This window comes from Linepithema humile, chromosome 3, assembly GCF_040581485.1.
Source record: "Linepithema humile isolate Giens D197 chromosome 3, Lhum_UNIL_v1.0, whole genome shotgun sequence".
Taxonomy (NCBI): Eukaryota; Metazoa; Arthropoda; class Insecta; order Hymenoptera; family Formicidae; genus Linepithema; species Linepithema humile.
The window spans coordinates 29,193,192-29,212,200 of record NC_090130.1 but is presented as its reverse complement, the minus strand read 5'-3'; the positions used below and the strand labels follow the sequence as shown (position 1 = coordinate 29,212,200).

General features: G+C 45.0%; 2 protein-coding genes across 2 annotated transcripts; both read right to left on the bottom strand.

The window, feature by feature from the left end:
* Positions 1-20: 20 nt before the first annotated feature.
* On the bottom strand, positions 21-6,971 carry LOC105669876 (transcription initiation factor TFIID subunit 2-like). The gene has a single exon (XM_067351443.1). The coding sequence runs from the start codon at positions 5,773-5,775 to the stop codon at positions 5,539-5,541; it is 237 nt and encodes a 78-aa protein (XP_067207544.1). The 5' UTR covers positions 5,776-6,971; the 3' UTR covers positions 21-5,538.
* A 1,734-nt stretch (positions 6,972-8,705) lies between these two features.
* LOC105669875 (uncharacterized) lies at positions 8,706-18,758 on the bottom strand. The gene is made up of 2 exons (XM_012363068.2): positions 18,270-18,758; positions 8,706-13,726 (listed from the first exon to the last, which is right to left on the bottom strand). Exon 2 carries the CDS (start codon positions 13,723-13,725, stop codon positions 12,844-12,846), a length of 882 nt encoding a protein of 293 aa, XP_012218491.2. The 5' UTR covers position 13,726; positions 18,270-18,758; the 3' UTR covers positions 8,706-12,843.
* Between the last annotated feature and the right edge of the window lie 251 nt (positions 18,759-19,009).

Here is a 19,009-nt window from a genome sequence, read left to right as displayed (position 1 = left end):
TTGACAGCGAAACCACTTGCTGTTAGTGAAAACGTTTTATTAAACTCTGAAAGTTAAAATAGCGATAGAGTTGACTTTTGCTTACAGTTTTGTTTAATGTAGAATCACATACAAGGTTACATCGCCCATGCCTCCTCGTGCGCGACGACAGCGACGATCCTGTGCGTTCGTCGCTGTCGCGCGATATTGTGCAGAAGCGCAGCACGCATCAGAACAATCACCGTCGATCGCGTGCGAGGGGCTCGCTCGCATTATGAGATAGATTCGGGCAAAGTGTCGTGATGAAACTTTCATAATAATTGTCGTTCGCCCGCGCGAACGGAACGTTTATAGATGCAGAATATGGCTCTGCGCGTGTAACAGTATATAATTATCATATTAGGAAGATAGTGTATACATATAATATTGTATAATAAGTTTATACAAAATCTGAAAGATCGTCTTCTGAAAAAAGCACTTTTTTTTCGCTCCTCCGCCGCGCGATTCATCCGTCTCTCATTCGCAATAATTGGTCATCGATATAATGCGCGATATATGTACCAAGTGTTAGAGATAGAATATATTATGTAAATAACAAGAAGCCACGCTCTCCAATTTATCCTCTCGCGCGCCATGAGATGAGACAGCGAGTGACGCAAATACGCATATAAAAGATAAAATACAGTCACATATACCATACGTACACATGTAAAAAAAGATACGGCCTTGTACAAAATCACGAAACTTTGCGTCAGTCACGTATGTAAATCGCAAACGCAGTTCATGGACAACGTTCTCCAACTCTGTCCGCGGAATAAAAAATCGCACGGAAAGCCAAGGAAAGCTTTTAACGAAACTTGACGAATCGCTCTTGCAAATTAGAATTTCCGCGCCGAGTATCGCGTACACGCGATGCAACGTAAGAGTGAAATAGGAATCTTTTTTTTCTTTTTTCTTCAGCGCTCTCTGGATCTGCGTTACACCGCATAATTCATTCTGATGCAATAAAATCTCGTTGTTTGTTCATTCGCAACAAAACGGCAAACTTCTAGATTGATTTGTTGACGTACGCAGTTATATATTCTCTAAGGGCATAAAAGCAACAATCCGCGGTCCGTCCTTGGATACGCGTAACAGGCAACAATAGTACCGTTTTATACGTTCGTTACGATTGGCACCTATCGTCCGGGCACTTCAACAAAAAGGGTAACAAAACGCGAAACAATTGGAATAACCATCAACGAGGACATACATTTATATGTATATATATATATATATATTGTATATATATGTTTATATATATATACGGAGAGAGAACTTTTTCTCTAAATAAATAAGTATAGTTTATATGTATGGGAAATGTGCTCTACGCGCTTCAAATATATAGTTACTTTCGAAATATGGTTATCGCCGGTTTTTGCACGAAGCGCTATGTACATGCTAACATTCTTAAATATTTCGTTTAACAGGGGATATATTACACAGAGCACTAACTTATATAGAATGTTGCAAAATTCGCGAGTCAAAATTCGAGGGGAAAGTTTTCGAAGAGTTAAATAACAAAAGTCTCCCTGCGACTTTTCATTCTAAACCATAGTTTCGAAATGTGAGGATTTAAAGCTAAATTTGATCTGCGATTGAACAGCAGTCTGCGTTTAGAATAAAAAAATTACAAAGAAATTTTTACTTCTTTATTTGTCGAAAACTTTCCCGCTGTGTTATTTTGATTCGCAAATTTCAGGACACATTGGGGGGAGCAAAAATTAATGCGTAACGTGCAGTAATTAATGAGTAATGCATATTTCGATGCATTGTAATCCTTAATAGTTGTTAATAGTAATTACACGTCTTTCCCTTTCTATTTCTATCTTGCTCTCGTCTGCAGTACAAATCTGCAGCAAGTCCGAGGGATGCTCCGACCACTCACTGTCACTGGTTTGCGCGGAGGAAGTCGTATCGACCGCTTAAATTAATTCCTTATGAATCGCTGCCGAAATTATACATTGAAGGGAGCGCATTAACGCTCCACGTACTTTTGCGCGAGCGGCGTGGCATATAAATAGATTTATGTTACAACGGCAATTATAACGATTGTACAATTGTGCCTCGTGTGAAAAGGCAGTGCTGACCAATGAAATAATAAGTTTGCGCGGGAAACGCAGACGCCTGTGTGACGCGCGATTTGCAAGATCGCTGAACTCAATTTGGCGTGACGATCTGGGAAATAAAGCACGCTGGAGGGTCGAACAGTTACAAAAGTGAAACGCTGCATCACCACGTAAGCTGGGCAAAATCTCCAACTTTCGGCTGATTCTCTTAATTGACGCGTCCTCGCGTTCTCGGCAACGGGCCACCGAATGGCTGGAATTAGAGCCGCCCTGGATACCTAAGAACGCGGAAAGCAAAAACTGGACGACGGTCAATTACGAGAATCGACAGTTAATCCTTTTGCTGCGAATATATTCGTCGTCATAAAATAGCGAATATATTTTGCATGGAAAAACTGCTCGTCGCTTGCGGACGCCGCATATATTCGACAGGCTAGAAGCGACATATATATCGGATTCTGTAACATATAATATGAATCGTATTTTTTCAATAATGGTGTCATTGTTTTATTTTTTTCCACGGCACGCTTTTACGCGATATGAAAAAAATCGCGATATAGCTGAACTTGATTATAACTTCACAAACGAATATTTAATTTACGTGTTAAACTGCGCTTTGCCCGACAAAAACAGTGGACAGATTTAATTAAAATATTAGCATACTTTTAACCTTTAAAAAAAAAAAAAAAAAAAAAAATATCACCGGGCTTTTCTGTTAACAAAAGAGGTGGCTTTGCTTCGGGTCTTTTAGCGATCAACACGTAAATATCGTCTCGCACGTAGCGAGCGGTTTTTTTTTTTTATCGAAGCGCGCCGCAGCGAAAGGGTCGAAGGGTCTTTGCCCAGCTCTGTGCTGAGAGACATCGCGTTTCGTGGCAAGTTACGCGCAGCAGGCGAGGCGGATCAGATGAATATTTGGAACTTTGATGATTCACTTTACACTTTGTCTCACTATGTTTGCGCCCGTCGCGGATCCATGCGTCCGCGTTGCTTATCTAGGACTGATTGCACCAACGTCGATTACCGCTCTAACGGCGCTTAATTAAGTTCCTACATATTACGGCGGAGGGAGGAAGGGAACGGGGGGGGGGGGGCTAAGAAGGGATACCTAACATCCATCTGCAGAGACAGTCGACTAAAGCTGCAACGCGTTAGTGCAACAGACCGTTTCGTAGAGACGGTTGTCTTAATTCGAGATCCGCTAATGCTAGATTACGATGCGTATATAATATCGTACGAGTGCGTGCATACGTGTGTCTGTGTGTGCGCCAGTTTTCCTCTACTTCTTATATTAATCGGCTACGAAAAGAATGAGAGAGAGAACGTAGGAGTGCGATCGCGAGGTCTCGCATCATCTATTTTGCGCGAATCGTCTTGTGTACGTCGGTTTGACACAACCCCTTCCGTAACTGTTAGCGTAGTGTTTAATTTCACGCGATAACACTTTAAGTGGACCCCAATAGACGAACGTGTATCTGCGCGCCGAGAATTCTCCTCGCGAGAACGTAGACGCACTAAATTCTTTACAGTACGCAATTATACGTAAATCAAAGAATAACGAAGAGTGTGCGGTTAATTATAGTAATTTGCGCGCTTGTTCAAGAGTGCGAGATTGAGATCTCGATTTTAAGTGACTTATCCCTGCAAATCAACTTATCGGCTGATCGGTGGAAGAGTTATCGAACGAACAGTTTGCGTTAATTTGACATCGGAAGCTTTCTCCGCGCGCAGGCACAGACTTTTTTTGTTTTAATGTCGCTTAAGTATAAATATATCGAGTGTAAAAAGATAATGTACACGTATCTTTTTGTTTTGTAAAAGACGCATTTTTGTAATGTCGCTTCCTGACGTGTTGCGAGATTGTAACAGTCGAGTAACATTTTTTCCCGATTCGCTAATAGTTTTCTCTTTTTTTTTTTTTCTTTTTATTCCTTGGAAGAAGTAACATTGAGGTTGCTAATTGGTGCGCGAGTGCTGGAAAAATCTTATCGCTAATTAAATTATTAAATACCGACATCAACGTTTATCGTTCCTTCTTCTATAATTGCGACCTACTTCAGTTGCGGATTTCCCCGCCGTGCGCATTTCTCGGCCCTTCTCCCCTAAATCGAATTTTATTAGACGTGTTATCTCTACGAGGTATCCCTGCCGGGATTATCGGAGATAAAGTAACGAGAGAATATGAGATCAATCGCAGAGGATACTTAGGATATTTCTTTCGTACTGATTTCCCCTTCGTTGAGTCTTGTGAGATTTTCGAATGAAATAAATACGATCTATACAGGGTGGTCCTTTATTGATGGCATAATTCAAAAGGGATTCTGTCTAAAAAAAATTGAGAGGGAAAAAAATTGGACGATAAATAATACATTTTTCCTCGAAACTTGAGTAACTTTCGATGATATTATTCATAGGTCGATTTACTTTAACTGTAGCTATCAGAATCAAGTAAAAATGCGTGTAATATCGCTAGAATTGCGTTCTCTTGAAAACAGAAAGTTCGTTTCTAGTTCCGAAAGAAATGTTCTTCGCAATAAAACACATTTTCGATTTAGCACCCTCTCGGCATCACCAATAACGGATCCTGTATAAATCGGTAACACTGAAGGTCTCCCCTATGAAACTCGCCTAGCAAATCTTGCGATAAGAGAATGTCATTAAATATATCGAATCCTCGGTACAGGTAGAAAAGTGCACTTTCCTCGGCATATACGTCCGCAACATAAACAGCTGTGTAACATGCCGATGTGTGTACGCAAGTGGGCCCTCGCCAAAATCTGACCACTAGCGCTTTCTTCGTTACAAAGGAACGTCGAAATCTCAAACTTCAAGTGTCTGTCTTTTCTGTGTCTCGGCAAACGAAACTTTCTTTTCTTTTTTTTTCTTCTTTTTTTTTTATACGAGAAGTATATGCCGCGGTTCCCTTTAGACGCGATAGAAAACCATTCTGTACTGTCTATATCTATATATATATATATATTTATATATTGGCATATGTACAGGATATACACAGGGTGTCCCAGACATTGCGCTTTCTCTCGACAACCGAGAATTAGGAGGTGTGACGGTTCGTTTGCGCCATCAATAATTTATCAGTCACTCGAGAATAGGTCACTTACTTCGATCCGGGTCCAAATCGGGTCCTCGACACTACGATTCCCCGTCGCCCGGCCGCCAATTCGTCTCTGCTCGCGGTACTCGCGCGTAGGAAGAAAAAAGCGCTGCGTTCCAGGAAACTCCGTATATATTTAGACGTTAAGACGAAAGAACGACGATGTCCTTTCTCCTTTCCGCGAAATACCGCCTCGGTTTCATACCTACTCGTCTTTCGATTCGCGCGAATTGAGACGTTCACTTGTGGTTTTTTTTTTGTTTTTTTTTTTCTCTAGCCTTTAGAACATCGAACAAAAAGCCGCATCCTCCTTCTCTCGTTCGTGTATTTCTTTTTCTTTTAGGCCTCTTCGGAGTGCGAGCCCTGAGAACTGCGTTTCTTCTTGTGATTGTTGTGATGAGAATGATGTTGATGATGATGATGGTGCTCCCGATGCTGCTGCATGAGAGCGTCGGTCTCCGGCTGATTCTGGTGGCCGACCAGAAGGTCCAGCGTGCCCTTCGGCACGGCGGGCGTCTGCTCGTTCGCCGCTGGCGGAACAGGTGTTGCCATCGGCGACTCGACCGGCAGCGGCATGCAGTGCAACACGTAGCATCTTATAGCCGCTAGAATGAAGCCTGAAACAGACAATTGTAATTGTAGTCATCGTTTCATCATATCGACATCTCACTCAGATAAATGAGATGAGCACGCATGCCCGTCTGCATCTACTTGCTCATCAATGCGCTGATCGATCGAGCGCAGGTCGAGAAACAGACGGGCAATAAAATTGTGTTTTTTTTACTGCTTTTTTCTTAAATTAAAATATCGATGCGAAAATTTTAGTGCGAAAAAGTATATAAAGATAAGATTGAAAAATTACGGTAACCTTTTCTCGATATTTTTGCAAAATAAATTTACTCATCTCAAAATCGGTCGAAGAATCTGCAGTTCAAAGGAAGCACAATTAGTGAAAAACACTTTTTGAAATATCTACCATGCAGATCTAAAAATATATAATGTTAAAGATTAAAAAATTGTGATAAGTCGCGACATTTTCGCTAAAAAATTTACTCAACTCAAAATCTGTCAAAGAATTTGCAATTTAAACGAACTATCATTAATGAAAGATATTTCTTGAAATATCTATAATGCTGTTCTAAAAATATATAATGTTAAAGGTTGAAAAATTGCGATAAATCGCGACTTTTCTCGACATTTTTACAAAAGAAATTTATTCAATTCAAAATCAGACGAAGAATTTGCAATTCAAACGAAGCGCAATTAATGAAAGACATTTCTTGAAATATTTCTAACACGATTCTAAAAAATATAACGCTAAAGATTGAAGAATTGCGATAAATCACATTGTCTCGATATTTCGCGAGAGAAATTTGCTCGACTCAAAATCAGCGACCGAAAGGAAGTGCAATTGATGAAAGACACTGCTTCTAAAATATTTATATATTTTTAGACACCCGCATTTCTTACATTTGGACAACTAGTTGCAGAGATACACAAATGATGACATAAAAAGATCGCGTTTAACAATTCGTGCGCTTTGTTTCTCCTTTCTTATGCCAATCGCTTTATGAGATACAAAGACCACGAATTAATGTGGTATGTAAAGAAGCTTTTCTATATTTGAGAAAGCTCACCCAGTATAAGTAGGGCAGCCCCTGCCAATAGTAACGCCAACCTGTGGTTGGTGGTCGTTGCACCCGGGGCAAGCTGGACGAGACCTACCACGAGCACCACCGCGCCCAACAACAGGCACACCACCACGGCGTGTAGCCCGGATATCTGCGGGCAACGATCTTCGTCAGACAAACGAATACTCGCGAAGAACTCTTCTCGCTCGTGTTCAAAAGTTTTCTCAAAGGAAACGCAGATAGATCGCTCGGAAAATTGGCCGCGATTACGTAAAAAAAAGAAAATCAATTATTCCATTTGGAAATTTCTCGATCTTTTTATCCCGCGAAATGTATCTCGGAGTAAAATGTCAAATCAAACGCCGTCAAAGCGCATCGCCGGCTATTTTTAGCACATTTCCGGAGCATAGAATCTCGTCTGTAATTTTTCCCGCGAAGAGATTATAGAAACTTAACTTTCGGAATCGATAGTACGTCGCGCAACTATGCCCGTTTCCTTCTCCGGTTCGCAACAGTTTTTGTATCTATAGATGCGAGTTGAGAAACTTTAAGTGTCGGGTATAGTTATCGGGGCATTGCGATAGCTATTACCTTGCCGCACAAGTAGAGCTCGGGCAAGGGCTCGAGATTGTTGTGCCCGTGTGGACTGGGGGTGGGCGGCGAGGGCGGTAGCCATTGCCCTGCTGTCAAATACAGCTGACTTGGCCGCTTCAGCCTTTTCTCCTGTCTCCTACGCTCGTGGCGGACAGCCACCGCTGGCATAGCACCAATCATCCTGATCAAACAAAGAGCAGACAGGTTTGAAGTGCGCGTCGCTCGCTCAGGAAAATATCGTGCCAATTACGCTACCGGATTTAGTAAACACGCCGGGATCAGCTCAAGCCGGCGAAGTGTGCGGCCTGTGTATATTAATCGCACGTTGTTTTATTTACAAATCAAGTAATATCGACGCTTCAATTTATACGCTATGCACACAGGACGCGAAATATACACTCCGCAAACAATTTGCTGTCCTAATTCAATCCTGAAGTATCTTCAGCGAGGTTTGAAAATATTGCAAAAATTGAGTTTTTTTCTGAACAAAAGCGCGCGCGCGTTTTAAAATAATGTTCTTAAATTAAATATTAAAAATAATATTGCATTATTTTTATAATCACACTCTGCTCATTATCGATATTGATTAATTTCATCGCATTGCCGAGAGAGAACTCTCGTTTGTATAAATTATTGAAACGCCTCGCTATTTTGAGATATCTCGAGCGTTAAATCGGAGCAGCGGAAATCGTCCCCTCTCGCGCGCGGCAGGGAGAATCGATATTTTTCGACAATGCGAAATAACATACGTTTGATTGATCTCTAGATTGAACGGTTTTTCGCGCGATGTCTTGTCGCGCGGACTGACACCGGCAGTTTTGCGCCGCTATGAACTTTGGTGACCTCGGTTGACCTCAGTCGGTCGATACGTCATTGCATCCGCCCTCCGGCCCGGAGTCGATGCAGCGAAGTTCCAGATGGCCGAGGGTGCAAAAAGAAAAACGGCACACCGGGCGAAGTTTCAATGACCTTATATCTCGCTCGTTAAAATCTACATCTCCCGTCAATAGCGCACTCACCTAACGGTCCGTTATCCGTCGCCCGGCGGGAACTAATCGGCGCGGCCGATATCAATTTTTTTTTTTTCCTTTCTCCCCGCGCGATTTGGGACATTGATATGCATGAAATAAATGCAACCTCAAATTCAAATGCGACCGACGGTCCGGCACAGATAAAGCTTCATAATAAAAAAGGCAAGGGGAGGGGGATGAAACGGGGGGATGTATATATGGGTCGCGGCAGAATGGGGGCGGGAATGCTTGAAATGTAGAAGAACAATCATTCGTTAAGAATGGAGCGTTTCATAAATATTTATTCTCGAAAAGTCGTGCACCAAATTGTATATAAGTGGTACAATAGAGAAATCGCATAAGAAAGCTTGTTAACTTCGTTAAAATAACTACGATAAATAGAGTCGCAATAGCAGCGATGTAATAACTGCGCGTTTTAATCGTGATAATTATAGTAACGATTCTTTTTATTGTTTTTTTTTTTTTTTTTTTTTTTATTACTGTTTCATCATGCGACAGTTTTTATAATCTAGCTTCCTGCGAATACGTTTCCGCCGGGGCGAACAGAGGGATAAGAGAGTAACATCGATTCGGTAACCGAATACGGTGAAATGTGATGGCCGAGATACCGTATCCGTCCCTCTTATCTGTCCTCTATAATTTCGCGCCCCCCCACGCAAACGTATTCATGTACGTTGTGTATCCGTGAATTTCGCGATAAATATAGTGATATCCTTAAATTGTTCCGATAGTTACATAATCATGGGTGTCGTTTCGCCCCCGACACGCGCATCAATCAAATCGCACGTCCACAATCTCAGTCCAACGTTTAACGTCCAAACACGAGTGAAGCGGAATTACATCTCTTTTACTCTTAATTATATTTAAAATCTTCGGCAGGAATTTAGACGAGATGTGTAGCAGTATAAGAGAAATCCATCTGACAGTCCGTAATGTATCCTGTAAAGTGAGCACTTTAGTTTCGTTTATGCCATTTTTAATAATACTTTCATCGCCCGCGGAACCCTCCCGCGTTCCCAATTATCCTTAATACTCTCACGAAATAAGGAATGTTAAACACACACGTGTGCACGAGAGATGGATACTCTCGCCGTTGAAATTCCGAAAGAATTCTCGAATAATAACGCGCGACACGCGCGGATCGTGTCGATCTCATCGCGTGCGGAATGGCGCGCATGCGAGAAAAACGCGTGTCTATTCACACGCCGCGCCGCTACGTAAGCTAAAATGTAAACCTAGCAGTCTAATAATTTTCCCAACGAACGATTTTCCCAAAGATATAGTGCGTAGCGCGAAACGAATGTAATAATAAATAACTCTATAGGCAGACTTATTTTCCTCCGAAAAACGCGATGTCCCACGCATCGGAATCGATATACAGCTCGTGCTATTTATTTAGATCTGAAAAGTTTTGCAATCGATAGGCGTGCGTTTACACACGCGCGGCACTCTATGTAGAATATAATTGTACCACTTATTCAAGGACGTTTAAGTATCTGGAGCAGAATCTTCTTCGCGTAGAGATATAACGTCCCGTGAAAAGGAATTGTGCTTCGTAAATCTATATCATAGTAAACAACAAAATTACAATCGAGATAATACATGGAGTAGTTTCTAGCTTTAAGAAGATGTACACTCTTAGATATTTTTTTATGCGACAGACTTACACGCTATATATATATATATATAAGTAAGATTAGTTCGCGATTTCAGCCTTTCAGTCGAAAAAACAAACGAAATTGAAAAGTATATTTTTTTCTTTCGTGAAAAAAGGATATTTTAAAACCTAATAAAAAAAGTTCAAAAAATAACTAATCGATCCTCGGTTAGCTTATTTGTACATGTGCACTATTGGGTTGTGTAATAAGAAGCTTCGGATTTTCTTACAAATGGTGTTATTATTTTCCTCGCGCAGCGTGTTTAAAAAATCGACAGGCAAAATTTGATTGCAGCTTCGACAAACGGATACTCCACTTCGGTTAATCAAACTGTGCTTTGCCTGATAAAAAAATAGACAGATTTATTTGAAAAATTCGAATTGTACCTATTACACAACGCTAGGTTCACAATTTGCGTATCGAAAGTGGAAAAAATCAAACGTGCGCCAAATTGAAACAATCCTACATTTTCGTTTTCGCGTTTAGCGAAGAGAAAACTCATCGAAAATATTAAATGCACAACAAAAGGCACTGTTGCACGACGTTTAATTCAGAGCCGGTTCGAGACGTTCTGGAAATCTCCCTCCGAGAGATTTCGGATCGTATCTATCTATCTGAAAGCGATTCCGGGACAATTTTTTAAGCGGAAATTTTGCACGATTAGAGTTTCGAAAATTGCGCCCGCCGACGTGGCTCGCGTTTCCCGCTCGAAAATCCCCGATCGGCTCCGATTTAATCGCAATGAATTTCGCCCTTTCTACTCGCACCCACACCTTCGTATATCTCGCCTTCTCTATCCCTCTCGCCCCACACAATCTTCTCTCACTCACGCATCCTCACTTTCTTAAATATGCAAAAGGCATAAAAAATTGTAATCACGTGTAATTAAATATAGTAGGGACACTCTTTGCGTTCAATTAAGGGATAGATAGCGCCCCGCGGAGTGGTGATAAAAACAGCATGTATATAGTGTATAATATATACAGAGTATACGATATATTTTGAAAGAACATTCTCAATGCGATTCATTTGACGTGTAAGATTAACTTCTTCTTCTTTTTTTTTCTTAGGATCACAGAATAGTAGCGCCCGAGCATAGCAATATTCCACGTTTGGAAGATATTCGAAAACAAACGGCGACATATATATCCCCGGCGTCTCCGTTCGCCTTCCCCCCACCCTCCCCCCCTCCCAAAATTATCACCCCTCCCCCGCGCTAATTTCAGTGGAATGACGGGAGTTTCTCGCGACGTCGTTCATTCTCAAAGATCTCCGCCGACTAAAGTTAGTGTATGTAAATAAATGCTTAATATATTATAAAAAGGAATATAGCATATTACAAATTATCGACTAGCTTAACGATAACTGTCGCGCCAACAGTCGCTGGACGAATAGTTGCAATTCTTGGCGTACATTCTGGAATTCGTCGTATATATATATATATAGATGGATTCGTTCAATATATATATATATGTGTGCGCATATGTATTGAACGAATCTTCCTCCGAGAGTGCGTGTTAAAATATTAGCGCTATAGAATATGTCGAAATCAAGTCTCGGAGTGTCATCATATAGTCGGAAACATTCCGCTACCTTCAGTCCTTGCGCAGAAACGAACCGTTCTCTCGTTGCCGACGCGGCTATATGTATGACGAGATCAGAGATAACGATCGTAAGTAATAATTATCGCAACTTTTTAACGAGATCAGCCGCTTCGAACGTAATATCGCAGCGCGCTCGATATAACTACATAATTGTTTAAGGAGAAAAAAAAATTAATACCGCGTTTTACTGGAATCTCATCTAACTTAGATTGATAGAGACGCCTCGTTTGCGAATTCATTTTCGAAATAATTGGCAAATGAGGATCGAACGTACGAAGGATAGAAAGTGTATAAAGGATTATATATCGTAATACATGCGCCCTCACTTATACGCCTAATAGATTTTTAGGTATAAACGGATTATTCTCAGTAAGTTATTTATCGATTACTTCCCTATTAGATGCATCTTAACAGCAATCGTTTCGCAAAATCGTGCCTCCTCTTACGATATGATCTCCTTGGATAGTGCTCTTGGTCCTTGAATTCGATTCTCTTGTTTTCCTACTTCGTGCTTCGTCTAAGTGTTGTGTGCATGCGCATGTGTCTGTGTGTGTGTGTGTGTTGTGTACCGTGTATATGATTATTAAGATTCTTCCTTCTCGTAAATTTCGCCACGCGATCGATCGAAAGTCTCTTTCGCCCGCAGTGTCGCCGGCGTGCTTTGGTTTTTCGCGACACCACCGCTATTTACCGCGTGGAAATCCGCGTGTTCCCGATATTAAATTATTTTCACAGTCTCCGCGTTGTGCTGCGCAATTTCGTCGCGAGGTGCACGCCTCGACGGACGAGATATATCCGCGCGAAAAAAACATCGCGGCGCGCGTTCCCTTCTTGTACATTTCGCGCAAACGAATTCGTATTAAGCGCCCACGATCTCGCGGAATTTCACCACGAGGAATAACCCCGCCGCTCGGAACAATCGTGGATAAAAAGACTTTTGTTTAATATGTACGATAAGGTGCGCCCGTGCGCGGAATTGGAGCGCGAGAATACGACGGAGAGAGCGTGTCGTTGCGTCGTTATCTCCGTTATCTGATTATCGCGTACGCGTTCGCCTTGGCAGAATCATCGTGGGACGTCGCTGGAGTCCTCCCCGCCCCCTCCCCTCCGCTTAATCCGACGGGATCTACATCTTGGACACGTAGAGCGGCCGGTGGACCTGCTGCGGATTCCCGTTCTGCTTCGAGTACCGCGCGTTCTGCAGCAGCTCCCTGGTCTCGCTGGGCGAGCCCGGGCTCAGGCTGTTGGTCGTCGAGGTCTCGACGCGGTCGCTGATGATCTCCTCCTCGGTGATCTGCTCCAGGTAGAGCTGCGCCGTCGCCTGATTGTCGCCGTTGATCGTCGGCTGCGGCGAGTAAGCCGGCGGCGGGCTCCTGGACTCCGGCGACTCGCTGCTGGTCGCGCTCTTCTCCTTGATCTCGATGTCCGACGACGCCTGCTTCATCTGCTGCTTCGCGCGTCTGGCGTGGCGCGTGGTCAGCCCGCCCGTCTCCACGTCCCTCTCGAGACGGTGGCCGGAGCGGGAGCGGGTCAGCTGACGCTGCACGTACTCCTCGAGATCGTCCTCCTCCTTCTTCGCGATCACGCGGTTCAGGACGATGAGGAAGACGCCGACGATGATCGCGAACAGGCCGACCGCCACGAGCTCGTTCCACCAGCCGCCGGACGCCTTGGTGCCCCAGTGGGCGAGATCGCCCGGCAGCAGGCCGCTCATCAGCAGGAACGCGCCCAGGACGAGGAACACGACGCCGATGTGCAGCATCCCGATCGAGGTGACCACCTTGGTGTCCAGCATGCCCTGGCCGGCGCTGTGGCGCCCGGCGCCGTGCGCGCCCTTGCCGTGATGCCTGCCGTGTTGGTCCAGCGATCCGGTCGAGGCCCTAGGCGACGTCAGGCCGCTCTCGCCCGATTGCGCGCTATAACGACGCTCGCGCGCGCGACGCTGCTCGTCCCGACGCTTGCGCTGACGCTTGATGGCCAGCGCCGAGTGCAATCCAACCGCGTGCATCCTGCAACACCGGAAAGACAACCCTTGGCTCAATCAATCTTACTAATCAATTCCCGCTAATCGATCTATCGAACTCTATACGCTTTCTCTCTTTCTCTCTCTCTCTCTCTCTTTCTCTCTCTCTTTTTCTCTCTCTCTTTCTTTTCTCTTTTTATTGCAATCTCATTTTTTTTTTGTTCTTTATTGAAATAATCCACACTCGTTCCGACCGGCGCCGCGTGTAATCTCGTAATGCCGCGATTAAGCAGAGAGGAAAAAGAGTTCATCGTGAAACTACGTTATTGTCGTGAAATGTCAATAAAGCGATCTACGTGCCTGCTCGCGGGCGAGCAATGTGGCAAGCGTATATAGAAATTAATCGACTACGGCAACGAAGCGAAGGAGAAATTTGCTGGGTTAAGCTTCGCTTCTACATTCTCATTTCCCGACTGCTCAATAGTCTATTGCTCCGGCAAACTCGCTCGGAGATATATATATATATGTATCTCGGCATCGACTAATTAACTACCTCTATTTGTCTAAGGCCTACAGGATCTATTTACAGGGTTTACAGGATGCACTGCGATGGAATCGCGCGTATTAAAGCGACTGACGGTGACGCATTTTTCCCTCGGTCTTTTCTTCTCACGACCTTACGTGTCGTATCGTTGTTTAGGCCACTTCTTCTCGTTCGATTGGAAAAACGTACAATCGCTGTACGCCATCGCAAATCGATATATTTATATATATATATATATATATATATATATATAATTTTTGCTATATCTCTTACAGTTATTTATATTACAACTACGCTCCTTTTTCTCGATTTCTTGTCTCTTTCAGAAAATTGATGTAAAAATGAGCTAGCTTATTTTAATAAAATAGGGAACGATAATTTTATCGTCATATCGGAGATATAGGCGTGTACATAATGCAAACGATAAAATGGAACGGACGACTTAATGGAAGAAGCAATTTCATAGCAAAGTTACCTTTCCTAATGACAAGGAATGATGATTCGCTATCAGAGATAATCGCGTAATTCATGAAGCGACGCAGTCCGTTATGATGCGTCAAAGAGGCAGCTTCGTCAAAGCCCAGCTCTCGCTGACGCAAGCATTTCGATTGGACTTAGTCACTTCATGTCTCCGAACTTCGTAGACGAGAGATCGTAAGAATACCAAACGTGTTTCTTCTGTCGGAGGAAAGTCAAATGTTTGAGAGACGAGTGGCGAGAAAGAGTCGATCGAAGGAATGCGGTCAATAAAAAAATGTTTACGCGCGCGAGGCGTCGTATCGAAAAATACCGGAGCGATTCGGAAGCGTCGCGCGATACATCTCGCCCTGAGAGGGCCGTTACATTTTATTCGTGCGACGTAAGGCCACTCCCGTCGCGCGAAGAAGCGTATGTGGGAGTGAATGGCATCACGAAATACGTTTACGTTCCCTTATTTATGCGCGATGAGACACGCGCGCGGACATTCGTCCTCCGAAGAGCGGCCGCGAATTAATTAAATGCCGAAGCGCAACGCGCGTCGCGCCCGACTTTTACATCCGACTTGCAAGACCGCGCGATTTAAAGCGTAAAAAGAATCGTCGGCGGCTCTCGCATCGAATGCCAAGAGCGGCCCACCTCCTCTACTTTGCATCGCTTTGCGAGAAAGTCGCTCGCCGTGGCATCATGAATATGTGCGTACATAGGTCTAAAGGGAAATATATAACTTTGATCTCTCCGCGGAACGCCGCGCTCCGCGCGGAGCCCGCTCGACGCGCTTGTAATTTAAGCGCGGCCTGTCATCAACGCGGCCGAGATTGATATCGTCCGCAAAGCGGGATCGCTTTGGGGCGATCGTGGGACGATCCGAGGGCGAGATCTTAAAGGCGACTCCACGAGATGCCCCTTCATTTCACGATCACAATGCGCGGCGCCGCGAAAGCGTTTCCTGCTCCACGATCAATAAAACCATCCCCCATCTCCCTTACAGAACGCAAACGCAAAGTACACGAGGACAGACAGCGGCGGTGTGCACTACGTGCGCTGTGTGAGCTACGCATGTGTGCTACGCCTCGCGTTCTCGCTGCAAAAGGAGCGAGAATTAACGAAGGCGAGCTAATCTTTTTTCGCGATCTTACAGCTATGTCCAGCGCAACTTTAAACCGACCGGTTCAAACTCGTCGACAGAGTTGTTGGTGGAAAAAAAAAGTTCAAAATGCTTCCGTCTCCGATGTGTAACGTAATATTTCATTCATGTCGGCAATTTTTGCGGGAAATTTTAACTGTCGGTCAATGCCGAAAGTAAAAATCGTCGGCTTGCTCTCTCGCAAGAGCAAAATAACGGAAACCACTTGCAACATAAAGAAAAAGAAGAGTACAGAAATATTTGTTATCGCAGATTCTACAGAGCAGTGACTAAACGTGGAATCATAGAGTAGCATATGTAATGCGTCTAAATTGAGAGAAAAATAAACCGACGGATTTGTAGGCTAAATAATTATATTGAATGAGATAAAAATAAATGAAGCGTCCGATTCGGAGGCTGTTTAAGATTGAGCTTTAAGATAAATTATGTAATCCGATCCCGCGGAGAGATCCGAGCGCAACGGATTATATTAATGGAAGGCACTTTTCCACTTAATCCCCGAAGACCTTAGGCCGCTCCGCCAATAGTTAAGCCGTGGAAACAGCCTTCGTGACTCCCCGACGAGTGCTTTAATTACCCACTTCGCATTGTGCTCGTCGACTCTTAATACAGTCTCGGCGGCGGGATCGACTTCAAGTTTTAATTGCGTCTCTCCGCGCCGCGTTTTCCATAATCTTCTCGATCGCCGCGCGTTCGCCGTTTTATCGGCTCATCCGCGTTACGTGACACGCGGATTCTCGCGGAATTATATTATCGCCATTTGCGTTCCGTTATTTTCGGTCCTTGGCGCGCCGCCAAACTAAACGCGATGCTTTCATTAAAAGCCGCGCAACGTCGATCGGATCCGCGGCACCCGTCGCTCCCCCGCGTGTGCTGTTTGACGCGCGCTGAAATTCGCTGCGGAAACTTCGTGTGCATCGACCGGCGGCAATTCCGCGAGCTCCGCTTCGTTCTCCGTTTCGCACAAGTCGTAAAAAATCTAATTTGCAAACGTGATTCACGCGGTGCGACCTTACCCGAAATCGATTGCGTTTTCCGCGGATGAGTGGCTGTTGCACCGGATGTGACGCAAGCTCGTGGGAGATATCTGCGCCTTTAGGGTCCTCCCTCAATCATAAATATAGCCGTGGCGAGTCACGGTTTCGCACGAACGCCTTTACAGCAGTAAGCCTATTTCGCAGTCATCGACCGCTTTCCTGTGTTTACGTTTTGTACAAAGAAAACGCTGCAGCGCGCGCGCCGACGCTCAGTGGAAAATCGACTGAGCTTTCAACCCGGATTTGGATTATTTTTCTAAGAAACGGACTGTTCGTCGGTGGATCGCGTCTTATAGAAAGCTCCCCGGGATGAAAAAGAACGCCCCCGGAAACGTTCGCTTCAGCGATACGAAAATAAACGCGCTCTCGCGATTCGTTCGTACTTAAGCGGCTTAATGCTCGGAAATGCTCGGAAATTTTCCAAAGGGCGAAGCCGGGGACGAAGTTTACAGCCGCGGTATGTAAAGTCGGTCATTGGATTGTTTCCGTTCTGCCATGTCGCAGACAGGTACCTGTTGCCAGAACCCGTCGCCTGTGGCCGTGTGTTCGATCAATGATAAAGTATACTACTGGCGCGGCGCTAAATGACGACGGATGGGGGACAATTTGCGGACAATTTCCGTCACGGATGGCGACGCGGATGGGAAAAATCGCTCGGGCGGCCACAATGTACCTACGCGTCGGACGCACATTTCTATTAATACCCCGCAATGCGGAGGAGAAAAGGCAGCAAAAAAAACCGGGCGAGAAGGGTGACAATATGGTAAAAGAAATTGCGTATCATCTAAGCGAGGCGCTTCGCTGGCTTTTGCGCTATTAAGATACGCGCGGGGCGAACTCGCGTGCAGCCCTCTTGATTGCTGCATCTCTTTCTCTCTCTCTCTCTCCCTCCCTCTCTCTCTCTCTCGGAATAGAATTCGCTATAGACGCGATAATGCCAGCAGCCCCCGCTCGGTCTCGGCCGCGCGTTTTGTATATTTTGGAACAAGGACCGACACAAACGACGACGCGCGACGCTCGCGCGACTCGTGTAGCTATAAGCAAAATCGGTGTCTATAGATTGAGCGTATGGACGCGCACACGCTATATTTAATCTTGATTAGAGCGCGCGTTCGACACGCGAGATGCATTTTCTCGCGTGCCGAACGCACGATACGCAAAATACCGTGCCTGAGAGCACATTGGAGGAAGTGAACTCCGGTTCTTCCGATTTCTCGCGTCGCCGTCTCCCGTCGAACGTCGTTCGAATTTTCGCGGAGACGCGGAAAGCGGGTCGATAATCAAAATGCACGATCTTCTTCGCAAGCCGAGGACGCGAGCGAGAACGCGGGACGAGCTCCCGAATCGCGCTTCCGATATACGGTGGTTCGAACGACGGCGTTACCTGACTTTCGGTCTTCGCTCTTCCGCGAGGAAAACAGGCGAGCTTCCGCGAGTCCCCGATGACGCCTCACGCCATGAAACTTGCCCTTCGGCCTGATCGGTCCACCGGTGGCGAAGCGCCTCGCGTCCCCTTCGAAGTGGAAAATCGCCGCCGCCGCCGCCGTTTCTCCCCTTTTCGCTCTGTCTCCTTCGTTTTTCCTCCTTCGACGCTTTTCTCTTCCCTCCTCGCGAGAAGACTTTTCAAAATCGTTACATTTTCCACTGGGATTTTGCTGTTTCGCGTTCCGGCGGCGTGCGATGTCCGTCCGCGAGAGCCGCTTTGTTTTTACGCTTTCCCTGCTGCGGGGTGAACTCGCGCGCGCACGTACCGCCGCGTAAGACCGCTGGACGAGTAAAGCTGCCTGTATGTTACTAAATAGGAGCGTGTAAGCCAGGACACACCTCTGCAAAGTACGGCGCAGACTCAGATTCCGGCACTTCGTATGCCAAACGGAAGCTCCCGCCGCGCAACGGAGCTTTTACTCCGCCGAGAACTCGATACGCGCAGGTCATGCTGATGCGAGCCTGAAACATCAGCCGAAGTATGTCATCGCAGGAAAAATTAACGCGGACTTAGCTCTCGAACTTAGAATCGAGCCCACGCGAAGAAGACCGAATTATCGCGCGATTCCTTTTTCATTGCGCGAAAAATAAATTTTATTATTATTGAACGCATAATACGCGCACGAACGATAACAGAGT